Below are 19,316 nucleotides of genomic sequence, written 5' to 3' on the forward strand. Positions count from 1 at the left end.
GAACGTTGGAGTTTGTCCTTTAACTCAAAGCTCCTCTGACATTCAGAGGAAAGGGAGGATCTCTGCCCCGAAGGATCGTTAGATGTCATGGGAGGTTTAACTTCAGCTGTAGATTCTTAGATGATGTAAAAGATCACATTTCTTTTTTTTAAATGAAGGTTTTTTGGCAGTGATTTGAGAAGGCTTCCATCTTGTATGTGTTACTTGAGGTTGCTGAGCACCACCTTTTGTTTACAGCAGTTTCCATGCCCTGTGCAGCGTCATGGCTGTCGCCTGTGTGCTCTTTGATGGCGTACAAGGCTTGCCTTAAGATTAAAGCTCTTGCTACACACAGTGCAGTGATAAAGCCTCTGTCCTGTGTGTACGCTTTGATGCCGTACAAGGGTCACAGTGCAGTGATAAAGCCTCTGTCCTGTGTGTACGCTTTGATGCCGTACAAGGGTCACAGTGCAGTGATAAAGCCTCTGTCCTGTGTGTACCCTTTGATGCAGTAAAAGGGTCGCCTTCCGAGAAAACCTCTTCTCACACACAGTGCAGTTATAAAGCCTCTGTCCTGTGTGTGTGACTTGATGGCGTGCAAGGTCTGCCTTGAGAGTAAACCCCTTGGAACACACGGTGCAGTGATAAGGCCTCTCTCCTGTGTGTACGCTTTGATGGCGTACAAGGGCGGCCTTAAGAGTAAACCCCTTGGAACACACAGTGCAGTGATAAGGCCTCTCTCCGGTGTGTGTTCTTTGATGCCGTACAAGGTTTGCCTTCCGAGAAAAGGGTTTGGAACACACAGTGCAGTGATAAGGCCTCTCTCCTGTGTGTATGCTTTGATGCCGTACAAGGGTCGCCTTCTGAGAAAAGGGTTTGGAACACAGAGCGCAGTGATAAGGCCGCTCTCCTGTGTGAGTTTTTTGATGCAGTACAAGGTTTGCCTTATGAGAAAAGGGTTTGGAACACACAGTGCAGTGATGAGGCCTCTGTCCTGTGTGTACGCTTTGATGGCGTACAAGGGCGGCCTTAAGAGTAAACCCCTTGGAACACACAGTGCAGTGTTAAGGCCTCTCTCCGGTGTGTGTTCTTTGATGCCGTACAAGGTTTGCCTTCCGAGAAAAGGGTTTGGAACACACAGTGCAGTGATAAGGCCTCTCTCCTGTGTGTACGCTTTGATGCCGTACAAGGGTCGCCTTCTGAGAAAAGGGTTTGGAACACAGAGCGCAGTGATAAGGCCGCTCTCCTGTGTGAGTTCTTTGATGCAGTACAAGGTTTGCCTTATGAGAAAAGGGTTTGGAACACACAGTGCAGTGATAAGGCCTCTCTCCTGTGTGTGTTCTTTGATGCCGTACAAGGGATTCCTTATCAGAAAAGGGTTTGGAACACACTTTGCAGTGATAAGGTCTCTCTCCTGTGTGAGTTCTTTGATGCAGTACAAGGTGTGCCTTCTGAGAAAAGGGTTTGGAACACACAGTGCAGTGATAAGGCTTCTCTCCTGTGTGTACGCTTTGATGTTGTAGAAGATGTCCCTTCTGAGTAAAGCTTTTCTCACAGACATTGCAGTGAAAGGGCCGCTCTCCACTGTGAGTTTTTTCATGTGTTGCCTTATCAGCAAACCTCATTTCATGCTCAGTGTAGGGATACCGATCTGTGTGTGTTTGTTCGTGCAGTAAAAGATGCGTCTTTCCAGCAAATGTCTTCTTACACTCAGCACAGACATACGCTCTTAGGCCGGTGCCTATTCTTTTCTGCCTTGCAAGTAGTGTTTTATTGTTAAAATTCTCCGTCCTGTGTATTCCTTGGTGTTTTCCTTCATTGATTTTACAAGAAAAATTCTTCCTTCCTCCGGAAGCTTTACGTTTCTCTTTCCCATCCGTACTTTCTGTCGTCGGCTGCTGGGCTGCAGAATGAAATGAACACCGAGAATTACACACGGGAAATATTTCTTGAAAGAAATGCACGGTTATAATATGAGAAAGGTGGACAGCAATATCTAGGAAGGAAGGAAAATGTTACTACCTGTAAACAATCATTTGCTGCTTGTAGTTCTACAGTTCACATGTGGTGACCTCTCATGGGTTGGGTTCTGACTACTAAAAAAAAATTAATTTAAGATTGAGTTTTGATCTGGAGAACGACTCGTAAACCCATACCAGAAAGGCATAATGCATCAGCGCGCAGACTCCAATTAAAATCATTGTGTTTTTTTTCCATTGGAGTACGACTGCTTATCTGTGTAAAATATAAAAAATAAACTACTTAATCTAAGCAACCTGTATACTTTGCAACCATACAGCAAGTGGGTGATGCATGTGAGCCTGCAATATGACAAGCTGATAGTATTTGCAAGAGAGTAACATTTTCCATTTGCAGCAAGCTGTGGCACATCACAGGTTGTGCAATAACTTAAAAGAATCTGTATGATCCAGAACGCCGCAGCCAGGCTCATTCTAGGGACACCACGCCACAAACATATGACCCAACCCCTACGAAGCCTCCACTTGCTCCCCGTCGAGAAGAGGATCACCTTCAAACTCCTCACCCACGCCTACAAATCCCTCAACAACATCGGACCCACATACCACAACGACTGAGTATGATGTCCACGTACCCAAGAGGAACCTCTGCTCCACTGACCTCGCCCTGGCAGAGGTCCCTCGCATCCGAAGAAACAGATCCTGCGGGAGAGCCTTCCCCTACATCGCAGCCAAATCCTGGAATGAGCTCCCGGTCAACATCAGACGCTCCCCAAGCCTCCACACGTTCAGGAAGGACCTCAAGACCTGGCTTTTCGACTGATCCAGAGCTGCTCCTCCTCCTCCCCCTCCCCCCCAGCGCCTTGAGACCCTCACAGGTGAGTAGCGTGCTCTATAAACCGCTGATTGATTGATTGAAAGGAAAGAATGGCTAATTGAGTTACTAATATGCTTAGAACAATTAAGCACTTTTGGGTATCTTCCTTGCATTGATGTCACCAGAGAAATATCTTATGAAAGGATGCACAGAACCACATGTTTCTGCTTTACAAATATCTACTAGAGGTATTTTGGGTAGAAAAGCCATGGGTGCATCTTTATCACACATGGACTCAGCCTGTGTTATTTCTATGTGGTGTCTCCGCTAGGCCGGGGCAGTAAATGAAGTTCCGCTTACGGAATTTGGGTAATTTTGCGCTCCGCGGAGAACACCGAATTGCCAAAACTTCCACGATCCGTGGAATTTTTTGCTTCTTCACGCTTTTAAAATGCGTGTTCATGAGATATTTCCCCCCGAGCACGCAAACAGGAAAAAAGCATCGTGAACGGGCGGAACAAACAATTCCGCGTGTTCGCAGAATTCTGCGGGCTCTCAGAGATTTTTTACAGTTTCGCTGAGCTTTGGGTAACTCGACTACGGAAATTCCGCTCACCCCTAGTCTCCGTACGAGTAGAAAACCATATGCCAAATTGTGCCGGTGCAAAAAACGGTCTTATTTTTCAATTCTGGTAATGTAGAGCAGGAGTGCATGTTCAACACTGGATGCATATTTAACTTTGTCTTTGTAAACTTGCAGGAACTGTTCATCTACTGATGGGGCGTGTAATTTGCTAACTGGTTGAGGAAGTGACTGCTACTAGGTAGATAAGGCTTGCAGTCATGTAGTGGCTTAAAAGGTAGACTTGTTACTCTTGATAAGACAACATTAAAATCTTAACTGGATGCCAGGGGTGCTCTGGTAGGATAACCATTCTCAACTCTCCCATGAACATTTTCACAAGAGTTTTTTCGAAAGTATTCAAACGTTTGTGTAGGCTAGGCCAGCTTCTTTATGTATGTATGTATATGTTATTTCTATACTACAAACCAAGCCTGCAGCTAGGGCCAAAGATGAGCATAAGTTATTTTTAGAGAAGTGAGTCCTTAACTCTTTCCTAAACGAGAGCAATGTCGGGCGGTCCTGATGGATACAGGGATGTTGTTCCAGATCATGAGTTCATAGATGGGAAAGGCCTGCTAACTTGTTTTTTTTCTTTGTTACAGTTCTAAGTCTGCAGTCCGATGGAGTTCTCCAACCTCACATTTGTTGCACTTGAAAATAAGAGCTGAACTTAAGGACAACGAGAATGATGAACAAGTGATAAGAAAGAGGCAATAGCTACTAAAGAGGACATTTTAAAGGGAAAAGCAAGACTACTGTCCTGGAAGAGTCTTAAACTTTGTAAGATGATACGAATAAGTAAGGAGAGCAGTCACAATTTGATTGACACAAAAAACACATGAACTTCTGACAGATGAATCAAGCTCAGAAGGTGACTCAGACGACTCTGCTAGCAACTACCTAGAAAAAAAACTACTTGACAGACAAGGATGGACAATGGAATATCATAAAAAAGGAAAAACAAAAGCAAGAGGCACAAACAGAGGAAGAGAAAGACAGGAAAGAGCAAATGGAAGACAAAAAGATAACACCCCATAGGAAGAGAAAGGTGATAGAGCAAGACGAGATATGAATTAAATCTCCATTATTAAATCATCACAACATTAACTGACAGTGGATGAACTAAATATCCAGAACCTTGGCTTAAATTTCTGCCCCAGGAGGAACTTAGATTGCAGTTCATGTAGAATTGACATATTTCCATTTCCAAGATATCAACATAAAATCAGACCCAAGCCAATGAACATGAGAATAGAGGAGCCCAATACAGAAAACATGACTTGAGTTCAAGAGACGCTGATACTTCATGACATCGGCTGGTCTGGATGATGGAAATATATGTGCAACGAAAGAGCGGGAAGCGTTGCTCGGAAAGGAGGCACAGATAGATCAGGGAAGCCTAACTCGCTTCAAAAAGCAAGCTACATACAACTCCTCCTTGCCTCATGATAATCTGGGTGTCTTTAGTGACTCGGTCGCCAACGACTTGTTCAAATAAATTGTTCACCAGTCAAGGCAAGAAGGAAAGAATCAGATCCAACTTGAGTAACGGACAAAGGGAGGCCATTAACACATTCCGTAATGACAACATAAGTACCAATGTCATCCGATAAGGGGCAAGAATGTGGTTTTAATGATTGTTTGCAATTATGAACAAAAGGCTTTTCAATAATAATTAAATACGGATTGTTGTGAAATGGGAATGGCAACATTTTCATTTGTGTAAAACACTACCCTCTACTGTACCATGCTTTTACCTTCTAACAAATGTATGCAAGAACAGGGGGGGCGTTTAGTGCCCTCCAACAATAGCTCACTGGAAAACACAGCAATAAACTAAAACCATTTATTGCTGATTCTTGTGGAGAGCCTCCAATCATATTGTATAGATAGAGAGAATTTTCTACAAAAGATATACACAGGAGACAATCATATTTGACAATTACCTAGGATGTGATCTTGCTAATTATGTACAAAACACACGCAAGATCTAAGAGCATACGAACACGCTTTTTGCAATAGACCAATATCTCCATATGACTATACATGGATGCTTAGGACCATGACTTTTGCCTAAATAACAATATTTTCATATTTAAAGATAGATATTACAGACAAATCTCAGGGACAGCAATGGGCACCTGTTCTCCCAGCTATGCAAATGTATTTGTGGTCTGGTGGAAGGAACAGGTGTGTCGTGTAGTTCCCACTAATCCGTAGGACCTGCGCGTTTGTTGGACAACATAAACTTTGGATGAGGTGCCTAGACTGGCTCCGGGCACCTCCGCAGGATGGGTTGGCCTAGAGACCAGCTAGCTCACAGGGCCACCATAAGACTCCCTAACCTTACCAGGAAGCCAATGGTTTCTGGCAACCACTGAACGAGACAACCCTGACCCCTCATGGATCGTGGAAACAGAACAGAACCTTTTGCTCAGTCACGCAAACTTACTTGCTCTCAGAGAAATATACAAAGAATACACAGTGGGACGTTTTCAATTATTTATTGAACCAACGTTATTCTTGTATAGAATACATAAGCTGCAATAATCAGAAGATTGAAGCAGTTGAAAGTGATTACAAACACGTAAATAGTAGATATAGTTCAATCATGGTGCTAAAACAGTGTATATATGCAGGCATATAAGCAAGGCAGTAATCAGGCGGACTCCTACTATGCACTCCCTACTCTGCGTGTACCTAGAATGTGGGTGGGTGTGAAGCCAAGAATCCCCACTAAGGGACATGACAGGAGAGAATGCAGGCCACGAATGGGTTACAAACTAAACTCCCCCTCACGGAGATGCCAGCCCGCTGCAGAGTGAAGTCTCAGCCTGCACGGATCCTCGGTGTCAGCTGTAGCGCCTCCTCTACTAATCAATTGGGATGCTCATTATTTATAATAGAAAGCATCTTTGTGATGTACGTATAGATTTGTCTGTGTTCTAGATATGTAGATAGCCCTGTCACCCTGTGGATGAAGATACAACATTTGTACATAGTGCGTCAAGAGGCCTTGTACATGGTGTTAGAGGCATCGTGATAATTTTGTGTGAAGCTAGATGTGTAAACAAAGTAGTCTCAGAGAAACTACTCCAACATTGTCGTGCATGCAAATATGTGCAAAAGGTCACAGCAGAAATGTTAACATAAACAAGCATTTGCAATGCATCGGTCTCGCCTTTGGAACCTCATGTGTATTTAGCTATGCAGCACATTAGCCTGGGTGCTAAACATCTACTGTTCTTTAACATTGAGGGAAAGTAAGCACCAAACTGGGAACACATGAAGAGAAATATTGCCTTTCAGCAGGAAATGGTGTAGTCAAAACCTTTCATACCGCTTACTTTGTCCGACAGTATGCCACATTGACTCATTTGTGTTCTCACTTAGTTGTGTTGGGAAAGACATGTACCAAATAAATCCCATTGTATTCAATATTATATGATTTACATTTTTCCTGATCACTGCAGATTTTTGATGCAACCTTAAAAGAAACAGAATTAGTAAGTGTGTTGCTCAGAAATAAAACGTCAAAGATGCAGGCTTCTAAAAGTAAAGTCGCCCTCCTGCATACAAGGAGCTGGAGTTGACAGGCTACTTTTATCATTGATACATCAGATAAATCCATCCCACAGCGCTTTTGAAAATGGTTTTAAATCTATAAGCACCTTTCTGAAACGTGTCGAAGTCAGCATTCATGAGTGTCATTGTGCAAATATGTGATACGATCTGCTACAATTTGGATGACTCGGTGCCACTCTTTTACGCGCCCGCTAAACCACCTAGTTTAACGTGAATTGTACTGCATATGTGGAATGTTCAGGGAAAAAGACACTTAGGAAGTCGACGACAACCTGCTACTATCTTCGAAATTCAGGAACATATACAGTCTCTGAGATTTCAAGCTGTCCAGTTTTAGCTACAAGTAACCAACTCCTCCACTCCTGAACTTTCTTTGCACCCTCGTATTTGTAGTTTTGCTGTCTCAGATATTTGTACAAACTGTAAGCGAGCGACTCACAATAAAGTCGGCCACCCCCCTATACGCTCAAGTCCAATGAATGCAAGTGAGGACTTTGGGCCACGGAGAGACAACTCAAGGGGAAAGAAAGTAAAGCGCATCCCAGGACGGTTTCCCAGACGACAAGCGGGTCTGTGGCCCTCACCACCCCCAGGGATAGTTAGTGCCTGGCCGCCTGCATTAGCGGGCTGAGGCCGCAGTGGTTCCTGCTCTCCATGGCTGCCCCCTTGCGCAGGAGGAAGCGCACCAGGGGCTCCCAGCCCCCGGCAGCCTCCAGCTTCAGCGCTGTGTTGCCGTCCTCGTCGATGCAGTCCACTGGCGGCAGCAGGATGGAGCTTGACAAACCCTCCGGCTGGACCTCCTGAGGAAGACGCCCGCCGAACTGGGACGAGCTGCTGCCACCGCCCTCTGGCTCCAGCAGCCGCCAGGCGCCTTCGCAGTCTTCCTCATCGCAAGTGTGCAGCAGCTGCTGGCAGCGGGTCGGGAGGCTGCGCTCCATGGCGGCGCCGGTGAGGACACACTGCAGCCCCGTTACTCAGAGGGGGTTGGCTTTGGGCAAGTCTTGTTCCTGGTCTTCCATCGAGCGCTGTACCCCCATAGAGCTCTGTACCCCCTACGTCACGGGGGGGGGGCAGATTTCCATAGAATCGGCCTATCTGCCGCCGCTCCCCCATCAAGCTTTGCACCCCCGGTTGAACAGCAGCACTAGGCTGCTGTTTAGTTTACGAAGCATTAATATTCACAAATATATCAAACAGCAAGCATGTATTTACAGTCAAAGTGCAGGGGGAGAAAAAAAGCACAAAAGGTGTCCTGCACCACTTGTATGTTAAACCTTCTTGGAGTATTTCCAAATGCTCGGACATTCGTCTGCAGCCCCCGCAAATGCATTTTTTGGCACAAAGTGATGCAGGAGCCCGGGGTGTCCCAAGCGGGTCTGCACACCGTGCCTCCGCAGCTCGCACTGCACGTGCTCGGGATCAACAGTACGCCGAGCTCATCAGTGGCACCTTGAACTTACTGGCACCTTGAACTTTCCATTGGGCACGAAGCGGGCTCTGCAGAACAGCGGCGCAGCAGCACCCGCAGCGCACAAGGCCAGGGCATGTTTCAATAGAGCATGCGCAAATGCAAAACGTTAGGGGGTACACGGAATGATGGTGGACGTGGTGGGATGTCATGTGTCGTAATGTGCGCATGCGCACCATTCTTGCGCATGCGCAAAACGGGAGGGGGTACAGAGCTCGATAGGGTACAGAGCTCTATAGTACACCAGCTCTCCTCGGGCTGGGACCAGGGGTCGCCGGCTACTTCGGTATGCATGCGCTGGAAGAGGTTCTCAGTCTGGAGCCTGCCTGTAGTTCAAGTTCAAGTTCAAGTTCAGGAATTTATATAGCGCGCTACTCACCCAGAGGGTCTCAAGGCGCTTGAGGGAGGGAGGTGAATTATTTATCGAAAAGCCAAGTTTTTAGTTGTTTTCTGAAGGAGAGGTGGTTCTGTGTAAGGCGGAGGTGAGTGGGGAGAGAGTTCCAGGTCTTGGCCGCTAAGTAGGAGAAGGATCTTCCTCCCATGGTGGATTTGTGGATGTGCGGAATTGCGGCGAGTGCCTGATTGGATGATCGTAGTTGGCTGGTGGGTGTGTAGTAGGACAGTCTAGTGTTGAGGCATTCGGGTCCTAGGTCGTAGAGGGCCTTGTGTGCGTAGGTGAGGAGACGGAACGTTATTCTCTTGTTGATGGGGAGCCAGTGAAGGTCTTTCAGGTGACCGGAGATGTGAGCTTGACGGGGGATGTCCAGTATGAGTCTGGCTGAGGCCTTTGGATGCTTTTGAGTTTTTTCTGTAGTTTGGTAGTGGTTCCGGCGTAAAGGGTATTTCCGTAGTCCAGTCGGCTAGTGATCAGTGCGTGGGTGATTGTCTTTCTTGTTTCGGTGGGGATTCAACGGAAGATTTTTCTGAGCATGCGTAGGATGTTGAAGCATGAAGATGAGACGGCGTTGACTTGTCTGGCCATCGAGAGGGAGGAGTCCAGGATGAATCCCAGGTTGCGTGCGTGATCTGTAGGTATGGGTGCTGTACCTAGGGCCGGTGGCCACCATGAGTTGTCCCAGGATGAGGGGGATGATCCTAGGATGAGAACTTCCATTTTCTCTGAATTCAGTTTTAAACGGCTGTTCTTAATCCATTCGGCTACTTCTTTCATTCCTTTGTGTAGATTGGTTTTGGCGGTGTTTGGGTCCTTGGTAAGGGAGAGGATCAGCTGGGTGTCGTCTGCGTAGGAAAAGATGTTGAGGTTGTGTTGTCTTGCGATGGAAGCGAGGGGACTTATGTAGACGTTGAAGAGGGTGGGACTGAGTGATGATCCCTGTGGTACGCCGCAGATGACTTTGGTGGCCTCTGATTTGAATGGGGGAAGGCGTACTCTCTGGGTTCTCCCGGTGAGGAACGAGACGATCCAATCCAGAGCTTTTCCTTGTATTCCGACGTTGTTGAGGCGTTGTATGAGGGTGCTACGACAGACTGTGTCGAAGGCGGCGGAGAGGTCGAGTAAGATGAGGGCGACTGTCTCTCCGTTGTCCAGTAGTGTTCTGATGTCGTCTGTAGCTGCGATGAGGGCGGTTTCGGTGCTGTGTTTGGCTCGGAAGCCAGACTGTGAGGGGTCGAGGGAATTGTTGGATTCAAGGAAGGCGGCGAGCTGACTGTTGATGGCTTTATCAATTACTTTGGCAGGGAATGGGAGGAGTGAGATGGGGCGGTAGTTCTTGAGTTCTGAGGGGTCTGCTGTGGGTTTCTTCAGAAGTGCGCTGAGTTTGGCATGTTTCCAGCTTTCCGGGAAGGTGGCGGAGTCGAAGGAGCAGTTGATGACATCGCGGAGATGGGGTGCGATGATGGAGTCTGCTTTGTTGAAAATGTGGTGGGGAAAGGGGTCGGTAGGTGATCCAGAGTGGATGGAGTTCATCAGGCGGATGGTGTCTGTATGTTCCGGGCCTGGACCCGAAGTCTTGGGTGGAAAGTAGTAGGGTCGGTTCCGAGTGAGGTTGGCACAGTTTTAAAGGATAGAAGTAAAGCAACATGTTGCTGAATTTAAAAAGTTTGTTTCTTCACTTCAATGACTGTTTCATATCTGCTAAACTTTCAGTATGCATGTGTGATACCAGAAGCACGATGTGACCCTCTGATCCGGATTGGTATCCCAACGACCCGCAGCACGACGAGACAAAGAGGGCAGGGAGGGTCTAAAGGTAACATGGACAAAGCGTGAATGACAATAAGTACACAGCGAGAGCCTCGCTCCAGCAGGAATGACGAAAAAAGTCCTCACCCTGTAATCAAAGGACATAGTAACACGCCGCCAGTAAACGATCCAATCCCGGTGGGCGGGGCCAAAAGGAGACAAGGCGGCAACAAGGAGGGACTAAGAAGCCTCCTTTCTAATCGTGACCCTTGTTTTGCATGCAGGATGACGCCAGCAAATGAGGAAGATGGGCGGGGCTTCAACTCCGCCTGAGAGAGCTTTGGAATCTGTATTGATTCCAAGAAGTTCTGGTATGACGAGAGCAGCGCATGCGTTGTCACGTCAGGCTGAGACCTAAAAAGGAGTCCAGTGTGGAAATATGTCCTCCCTCAATTGTTGGTGTATTTACCTTTTTCTTCCCCATGCGGTCTTCAGAAGGTTCTTATGGTGTACAGACAAAATATCGACTCCAAAATATCGACTGGACATAATATCGAGTTTTAAATATAGACTGGACAAAATATCGACTGGACATAATATCGACTACAAAAATATCGTTTTTCAGGTAAGTGAAGTAATATCGACTGTATAAAATATAGATAGCAAAAATATCGAATTTTTAATAATATATAATATTTTATAGTGTATTTTTATGTAATAATATGTGTGAATAGTGTGTATTAATGTTATAAAATATTTTATTAAATGAATTTTGTTTTTATAATAATTGCGTAATGTAATTCTGTAGCGGGTTGTGGGTTTATAGGGGAATAGGGTGGGAAGTAATTTAATAATAATTAATTAATATAGGTTTGTTAATATTTTTAATTAATAATTAATTGATAATTAATTAATATTAATTAGTTAATTAATTAATATAATTTTGAACATATTTTGTATTAGTAATTAATTGTTAATTAATTAATTGTAATTAGTTAATTACATTAATTAGAGTACATTTTTAATATATATAATTTTGTGTTATTTTTAAGTAATTAATTTGGAAAAAATAATATTAATTATTAAAATAATTACAGCTAATGTTCTAATATATTTACTTTATTGTTATTGTTAATTAATAATTAATTGGTAATTAAATAATATTGATAAATTTTGGGCAAAGGAGCATTTTTAGGGTTCAAGGTCAGTTTTCAGTTTTAGGGTAAAGTGGTATTTTTGGGGTTCAGGGTCAGTTTTCAGTTTTTGGGTAAAGGGGCATTTTTAGGGTCAGTTTTCAGTTTTTGGGTAAAGGGGCATTTTTAGGGTTCAGGGTCAGTTTTCAGTTTTAGGGTAAAGGGGTATTTTTAGGGTTCAGGGTCAGTTTTCAGTTCATGGGTAAAGGGGTATTTTTAGGGTTCAGGGTCAGTTTTCAGTTCATGGGTAAAGGGCTATTTTTAGGGTTCAGGGTCAGTTTTCAGTTCTTGGGTAAAGGGGTATTTTTAGGGTTCAGGGTCAGTTTTCAATTTTTGGGTAAAGGGGCATTTTTAGGGTTCAGGGTCAGTTTTGGGTTTTTGGGTAAAGGGGTATTTTTAGGGTTCAGGGTCAGTTTTGGGTTTTTGGGTAAAGGGGTATTTTTAGGGTTCAGGGTCAACAAATAAGATTGTAAATTTTTTTTTATTATTTTCATTTATTATTTAATTATTATAATTTAATTTAAGTAGTTTTAAGTATATTTTAGTAATTAAAATTTAATATTAATTTAATTTAACACTGTTTTTAATAAAGTCGATATTTTTTACATCTATATTATTGTTAACGATATTTTTTACTCGATATTTTTGTACTTACCTGTTTGTAGATACAAACTCGATATTTTGACTGTCGATATTTTGTCCACGATATTTTGGCAAGTCGATATTTTGTCCCTCGATATTATTTCAGTGATCCGGTTCTTATATCAGGAGTTAGAGGGAGGGCCCAGGCCCGCCTCCTCTGGGTTCCGATGGGCATGGACGGGCATGGACGGGCCTGCCCGGCCCGCGGCGCAGGACGCGCCAGGACCTGCAACGGGGTTTTGGGCACACTCCAGGCGCAAGGGATGTTAGAGATTGTGGTCCCCTAGCGGCAAGATTTGCTGGTTCTCCCTCGGCGCAGAAAGATTGCAAATGCCCACCGTCCAGGTCCAGGTCAGAAGGCAAAATGAGGTGAGTGTTAAATCTCCCCGCTGACGCGAAAAGCGGCTACGCACGCAGCAGGCCTGCGACAGTGTTTTAGGCAGACTCCAGGCGCAAGTGAGGTTGAGGATTGTAGTCCCCCAGCGGCAATATATGCAGCTTCTCCCTCGGCGCAGAAAGATTGCAAATGCCCAGCGTCCAGGTCCAGGTCAGAGGGCAAAATAAGGTGAGTGTTCAATCTCCCAGCTGATGCGAAAAGCGGCTAGTTCAAGTCAAAGTTGATTTATCACAAGCTGAAGTAAAAATATATTAATAAAATGAATGTACTGCCTTCATCACATAGCCCCTCATCTGCTGCACAATTTGCAGGTTTTATTAATCTTCTTTGTAGCTAAAGCAGCTCAAAAGTTAATAAAGTTATGCTTTAAAAAAGTTCATTACTAAACTTAAGCTGTTGGTTGCTATGATCAGACATTTAAAGAGGTGACCAATGATCGGAATTTATCTAAACATGTAATAATCTAATATAATTTAAGAGGGCAGAACGAGTTCATTATTGCCATGCATTTTTCACATTTGAGTCATGTTCACTTCACAGGCACTGGTTCGAACCTGCAGGTACTTCAACAGATCACTCTGACATTAGCAGCACTACACGCATGTTGCATATCACTTTAGGTCGCAAGCATTCAATCGTTCAGTATCTCTTAGGGAAACGGGCATTAAAATATAAGTGGCATTAGAGTTTTTGAGAGCTGTTAATGAAAAGAGGTGCCATATATTTTGCCTTTCCGTGCCGCATAATTTATGCAGCCACCCTGCATCATTTGGTTCCCCCACTGCAGCATAATTCCAGTGCCCCTGCTTATATACACAAACTGACATAAAGCAGAAAGTGAAACATGATAAACAAAGCCAGGAGAACACAAGCATTTTTCATGCACTATGTCTCGCATTTACTCGAGTTTGAGCTATTGCCATTGTAAATGACAGTGCCTTTTATTTATGTTTTTGTTTTTAAAACATGAATAAAAGGCATTGTCATTTATAATGCCAATATCTTAAACTCGCGTAAATGCGAGACCTATTGCATTGCAAATGCTTGTTTTTAGTATGCACGGAGTAATAACGAGATTTGGCCAGAATCACAAGATGTCGAGCCGACGCTAAGAATGGAACCCGATTTCCTACGTTCAAAGTCTGCAGCTCTGGCCGTCCAACATCTGCTCTTGAATATACTGTGGTACTTGTCACATCAAGTTCAATCCTTACCTATGTTAATTTCATTCGGAATCATCTTTGTTTAACCCATTGATGTCATTTCTGGGTTGAGCTTGTTTCGGACCTTTTTTGCCGGGGATCATTTTCTTTTTGGTCGTGTTTTCAAGGGACGTTGAGCGCATTTTCCATCCTACCCCGTAGAACAGTGAGCTGGGAACAGAACAGTTCGTACTCCTATAAGTATTGAGTGCGAACGTAAGTGTGGGATGGGCTGGGCGGTTTGTCCCAGTATGCCCGGCTCTAATAAGTACGGTGAACTGAGTCCGGGCTGCAGACTTGACTTTGAAAGTGAGATGGCGACTCCTAGCAGAAGCTTTACAAAGCGTGTGTTGGTGACTGGGGGAGCTGGCTTCATGTAAGTAGCGAAGGTTGATGGTGTATTGCTAGGAGCTGAAAACTAACTTTCTCTTTTGCAAGTTATAGTTAGCACTTGCCCTCCCTGCCGTCAGTGGTTACTTCGCTGCAAGGTAGCTGCTGCACGATAGCCTATGATGTCTACTTTAAAGACTCCTGTGTTATCACTTACTTCTTGAATGAGCCTTCTAATAGGTGCCGCCAATACCAGTGAGACTGGAACTTCAATTTCTCGGGTCTGCTAATAAATGCTAACATATGTTTATAAAGTTCCAAACTGACATTTGTTCTATCGTTCCTGTACTGGTGAGACATGACAACGGCATCACGTCTCCCTTAGTAGTCCATCCATTTTTTTTACTCATTTCCTACATGTCATTTGCACCGGACTTGTATACGTGGGTAGAAAGTCAGGTACTGACTGCCACGTGCACGAGTATACGGAGACCTCTTGATTACGCCACTGCACAGATCATAGCGGATTAGCGTTTGCTTTCTGCTCTGCCCCACGTCTCTTCGTCACGGTCGTCTACTTTGTCAATCTTCACACGATCATGTCAAAATGATAAGCACGCTGCTTCCCTTATGCAACCTGTTATTCCATTCTGCAGACCCGACTGGATACCTAAAACAAGCGCACGCCGCCGCATGCGTTCACAGTGCTTGTCGGCTGGCTCGTGCACAGGTCCTGTGCTAACGCGAGAGAAGCTGACGCCGGCGCCGTACGCCTTCACAGCGCTTGTCGGCGCGCGGCCAGCTCCTGTCGCCTTTTTACACCCCACCCCAACAGGAATCGCCAGCGCGCTGCAACGCTAGCTCTACCTAAACCAGTAAGCAGCTCCAGAGTTCACCCCCGAGTTCCCTAGGAGACTAGAGGGAGTCTACTCTGGATACATGGGGCTACAAAAAACGAGAAGCTACACTCAGGGATTGCACCGTGGACTTCCATTGCAGTCTTGAATAGGTAAGATCTAGGTATCGTCAGGTAAGTACTGGGGGGGGTCTGTGTGCCTGCGTGTGTGTGTCTGCGTCTGTGTGCATGCGTGTGTGTGCATTCGTGAGTGTGGCTGTGTGTGTGCCCCCGTGATTGAGAGAGGCGAGAGGCTGCAGATGTGAATGTGGGACAGGACACGGCGCCGGGCTGGACGTGCACGTCCACACACCAGAATCACTGCGTGTGCCCCAGTTTGTCTCCCTTGAGAGGCATCTCGGCAGCAATAGGTCTCGAGGACGAGACCTAAAAATAGGACAACATATGAAATGAGCTACTTCGCTACATGGACCTAACCCGAGCACATAACAGGTGGTCTGGACATCACAAAATGAAAACATGACATACCATGCGCTGATTTGGATTAGGTATATAGATGACCTTTCCCTGCTGTGGGATGGAAGTAGGGAAATGTCTAAAAGATTAATCCAGAGACAGACAAAAACTGATCTCAACCTAAAATTCACTCATTAGATCAGAAATAAATCTATAAATGACCTGGCTATCCATACTGAGCTAAAGAAGCACACATGGTCACAAGCCTACATAGAAAGGAAAAAGCAGGGCGTTGTGAATAGCGTGCATCCACAGATACTGATAGAAAGTATCACCTATGGTGAAACGCTACGGACCCGTCGAAAAAGGGAAAGCCAAGAAGTGTATGAGAAGGAAGAAAAAAGTACATGGCCAGCAACCAAGCGATAACCCAGAACATGAATAAACTACTTTCAAATCAGAGACACCAAAGGAAAGACCTGATATTACCGACGGGTTAATCCTTACATACAATACGAGATACACAGCAGCAAGACAAATTCTAAACATTGGAAAATATTAAAAGCTGATCAGGTGACTGGACATGATATTACCTCACATCGCTCTATCACGTATCGTAAAGCCCTATCCTTAAAGGACAAACAAGACCATAGCTATATAGATAGTCCAATGAGAGAAAGGGGCCATCTAACCTAAAAGGTTTCAGAAAATGAGGGAAATGTATGGCTTGCAAATCTGGTGTCAAAATAAAGGAGGTTATTCTGCAGAACAGGAAGGAAAAGCAATCAATTCATAACCTGTAGCACAGATCAACTTGATTTTCCCTATTGCTAAGTGATGGAGCACATGAGAGGCATCAAACACGCTGACAAAAATTCCCCAGTGTCTGGAGATTTTGAAAAATGCCATGATAGTATTGTAGACTCGCTCAGTTTCTTTGGCCTTATATCAGAGGAGGTGATCAAGAGAAGAAATTGAAAAGAATCGATTTAAGATATAATACAGACCTGGGTCCCGGGGAAGCCAAGGGCCTGAATAAAGATGAGGAATTACACGCGCACATAGAATGCTTACTGATGTCGAAAGGACATATATGTACACATGCTAGGTAATCTGCACACTTTCCCACTAATGACACACTCTTGAACACATGTTAAAAAAACAACCATTTCCTTGCAAGATTAAAAATATATAATTTCTTTACATTTCTCAGTGCACTACTTAGGGTAAGGGGGATATACCTCATACAACCATACTAGATTGATAATGCTCACCACGAAGGCACAAGAAGTTTGTCTTAAAATCAGTGATGCCACTGCCATCCCGAAGGCTACAAAATCACCCGCAAGTACCACGTCGACTGACCAGGAGGAGGCATAGCCATCGTCCACAAGAACAACCTCCAACTGACCACTTATTCAAATGACCCAATGACTACCATGAAACACCTCCCCTTCCAGATCCAGAGCAACCCCAACACCACCCTCCAAGGCACAGTCCCCAGCGCGGCCTTCAACGACGCCATTGTAGACCTCATTGCACCCCAGGCTCTCGCATCCACCGATTACTTCCTACTCTCCTACTCGGAGACCTCAAATTCCAATTGGACAACCCAGGTGACCAGAACACCTCCTCCCTACTGGAGAACCTCGCCAACATCGGACTCAAGCAGCAAGTCACCGCACTGAGCCACATAGCCAGACACACGCTCGACCTAGTCTTCTCCATCAGCAGGATCATCATCTAGAGCCACACCACCGAAATCCTCTGGACCGACCAGCACTGTGTGTACTTCGCCTTCGACATTCCCACCGTTCACCACCACCCTCATTGCCCCCGCCCCATCGGCCGTAGCTGGAACAAGGCCACCGTAGAACTTCTCGTCAACTTTCTCAGCATGACCGCACCACCAGCAGACGCCAATACCGCAGCACACAACCTTCACCAATGGATCTCCAACTCGCTCTGCGCCGGCACCCCTCAAAAAGACACCAAACAAGCAAAACTTCAATAAAGCCAGCTGGTTCACTCCCGCCCTCCACAAGTCCATACATACCAGCAGACAACTCGAGTAGAGATAGAGGAATAACAAAATCCCAGAAACCCACGCACCCTTCAAAACCACTGTCAACGCACACCACCTTCTTTTCAAAACCACAAAGAAAAAGGCCCCTCAAAGACAGAATCAATGCCTATGCACACAACAGCACAGAAGTCTTCGCCATCGTCAATGAGTTGGCCAGCCCCAACAGCGAGCCCACAGATGTTTCACCCTCCCTAAGACCTCTGCAACAAACTCAGCACATTCTTCCACCACAAGATCAGGCAGATCTACAACAGCTTTGACACCCAAGACTCTACTATAACGCCTGCCACCACCGCACACAACGAAGCCTCACCCAAACAGATCGTGCTCAACTGGACTCCACTCACCACAGATTACACACTCAAGACAATGCAGAGCATCCACTCCAGAGTCCCACTGGATCTTTGCCCATATCACATCTTCCATTTAGCAGCTGCAGCACCATCAACTGCTCCATCAAAGCTGCCACCTTCGCCGAGGACTGGAAACATGCAGAGATCAACCCCCTGCTACATAAGCCGTCTGCCGACCCGACAGACCTCTAGTACTTCAGACCTATCTCCCTCTTCCCCTCTCTTACCAAGGTCATCGAAAAGGCCATCAACGCCCACCTCCCCAAGTTAATCGAAGAGAACCACATCCAGAACACCTCCCAGTCCGGCTTCCGAAGCAATCACAGCACGAGACTGGACTCCTCGCCGCCATCGACTACATCTTCTCCCTCCTTGACTGGGGCGAAACTGCCGCCCTCTTCCTACTGGACCTCATGGCGGCCTTCAGCAACATCTCCCAAAGCTCCCTAATCACAAGACAAGGCACTGGACTGGATCCACTCCTTCCTGACAGGCCGAACACAGTGTCTCAGACTATCCCGTTGCTCTCAGAACTTACAGAAATCAGGTGTGGAGTGCCCCAGGGCTCCTCCCTGAACCCCACCTTCTTCAAAGTCTACATGGCCCCCCTCACGGCCATCGTTAGAAACCACGGACTCAACATCGAGTCCTACGCCTATGACACCCAGCTGATCCTCTTCCTCACGAATGAACCCACAGCCGCCTGATTCAACTTTCACAGCGGAATGAAGGCCGTTGCCACCTGAAAGAAAGACAGCTCCCTTAAGCTCAACTCAGACAAGACCGAAGTACTTATCATGTGACCCGCCCCCTCAGCCTGGGATAACTCCTGGTAGTCTGCCACACTAGGACCCCCTCCTACCCTTATGGACCACGCACACAACTTCTGCATTATACTCGTTTCCTCATTCACAATATGAACCGTCAAATCATCGCTGTAGCCTCATCCTGCTTTGAAAGACATTTAGATGGATCCCCGCAGAACCTAGAAACACCTTCACCCATGCACTCATCACCAGCAGAGTCGACTACGGCAACGCACTCTACGTCGGCGTCACTCAGAAACCGCTCAATAAACTACAGAACGTCCAAAACACCACAGCCAGACTGGACATTCCCTGCTGCAGCCACATAACACAGCACCTCAGACAACTCCACTGGCTCCCAATCATCAAGAGAATCCCCTTCAAGCTCCTCACACATGC

General features: G+C 45.7%; 1 protein-coding gene across 1 annotated transcript in view; it reads right to left on the reverse strand.

Annotated features, from left to right (window-relative positions):
* Window positions 1-260: 260 nt before the first annotated feature.
* The window catches only part of LOC147736712 (uncharacterized), a 61,575-nt gene continuing 42,519 nt past the window's right edge, over window positions 261-19,316 (reverse strand). The window contains exons 2-4 of the mRNA XM_086953436.1: window positions 1,260-1,882; window positions 601-839; window positions 261-318 (exon numbers count right to left, since the gene is read on the reverse strand). Coding sequence (XP_086809562.1) covers window positions 261-318; window positions 601-839; window positions 1,260-1,882 — 920 coding nt within the window. The remainder of the gene's footprint in view (window positions 319-600; window positions 840-1,259; window positions 1,883-19,316) is intronic.

The sequence above is a fragment of the Lissotriton vulgaris genome, chromosome 1_2, assembly GCF_964263255.1.
Source record: "Lissotriton vulgaris chromosome 1_2, aLisVul1.2, whole genome shotgun sequence".
Taxonomy (NCBI): Eukaryota; Metazoa; Chordata; class Amphibia; order Caudata; family Salamandridae; genus Lissotriton; species Lissotriton vulgaris.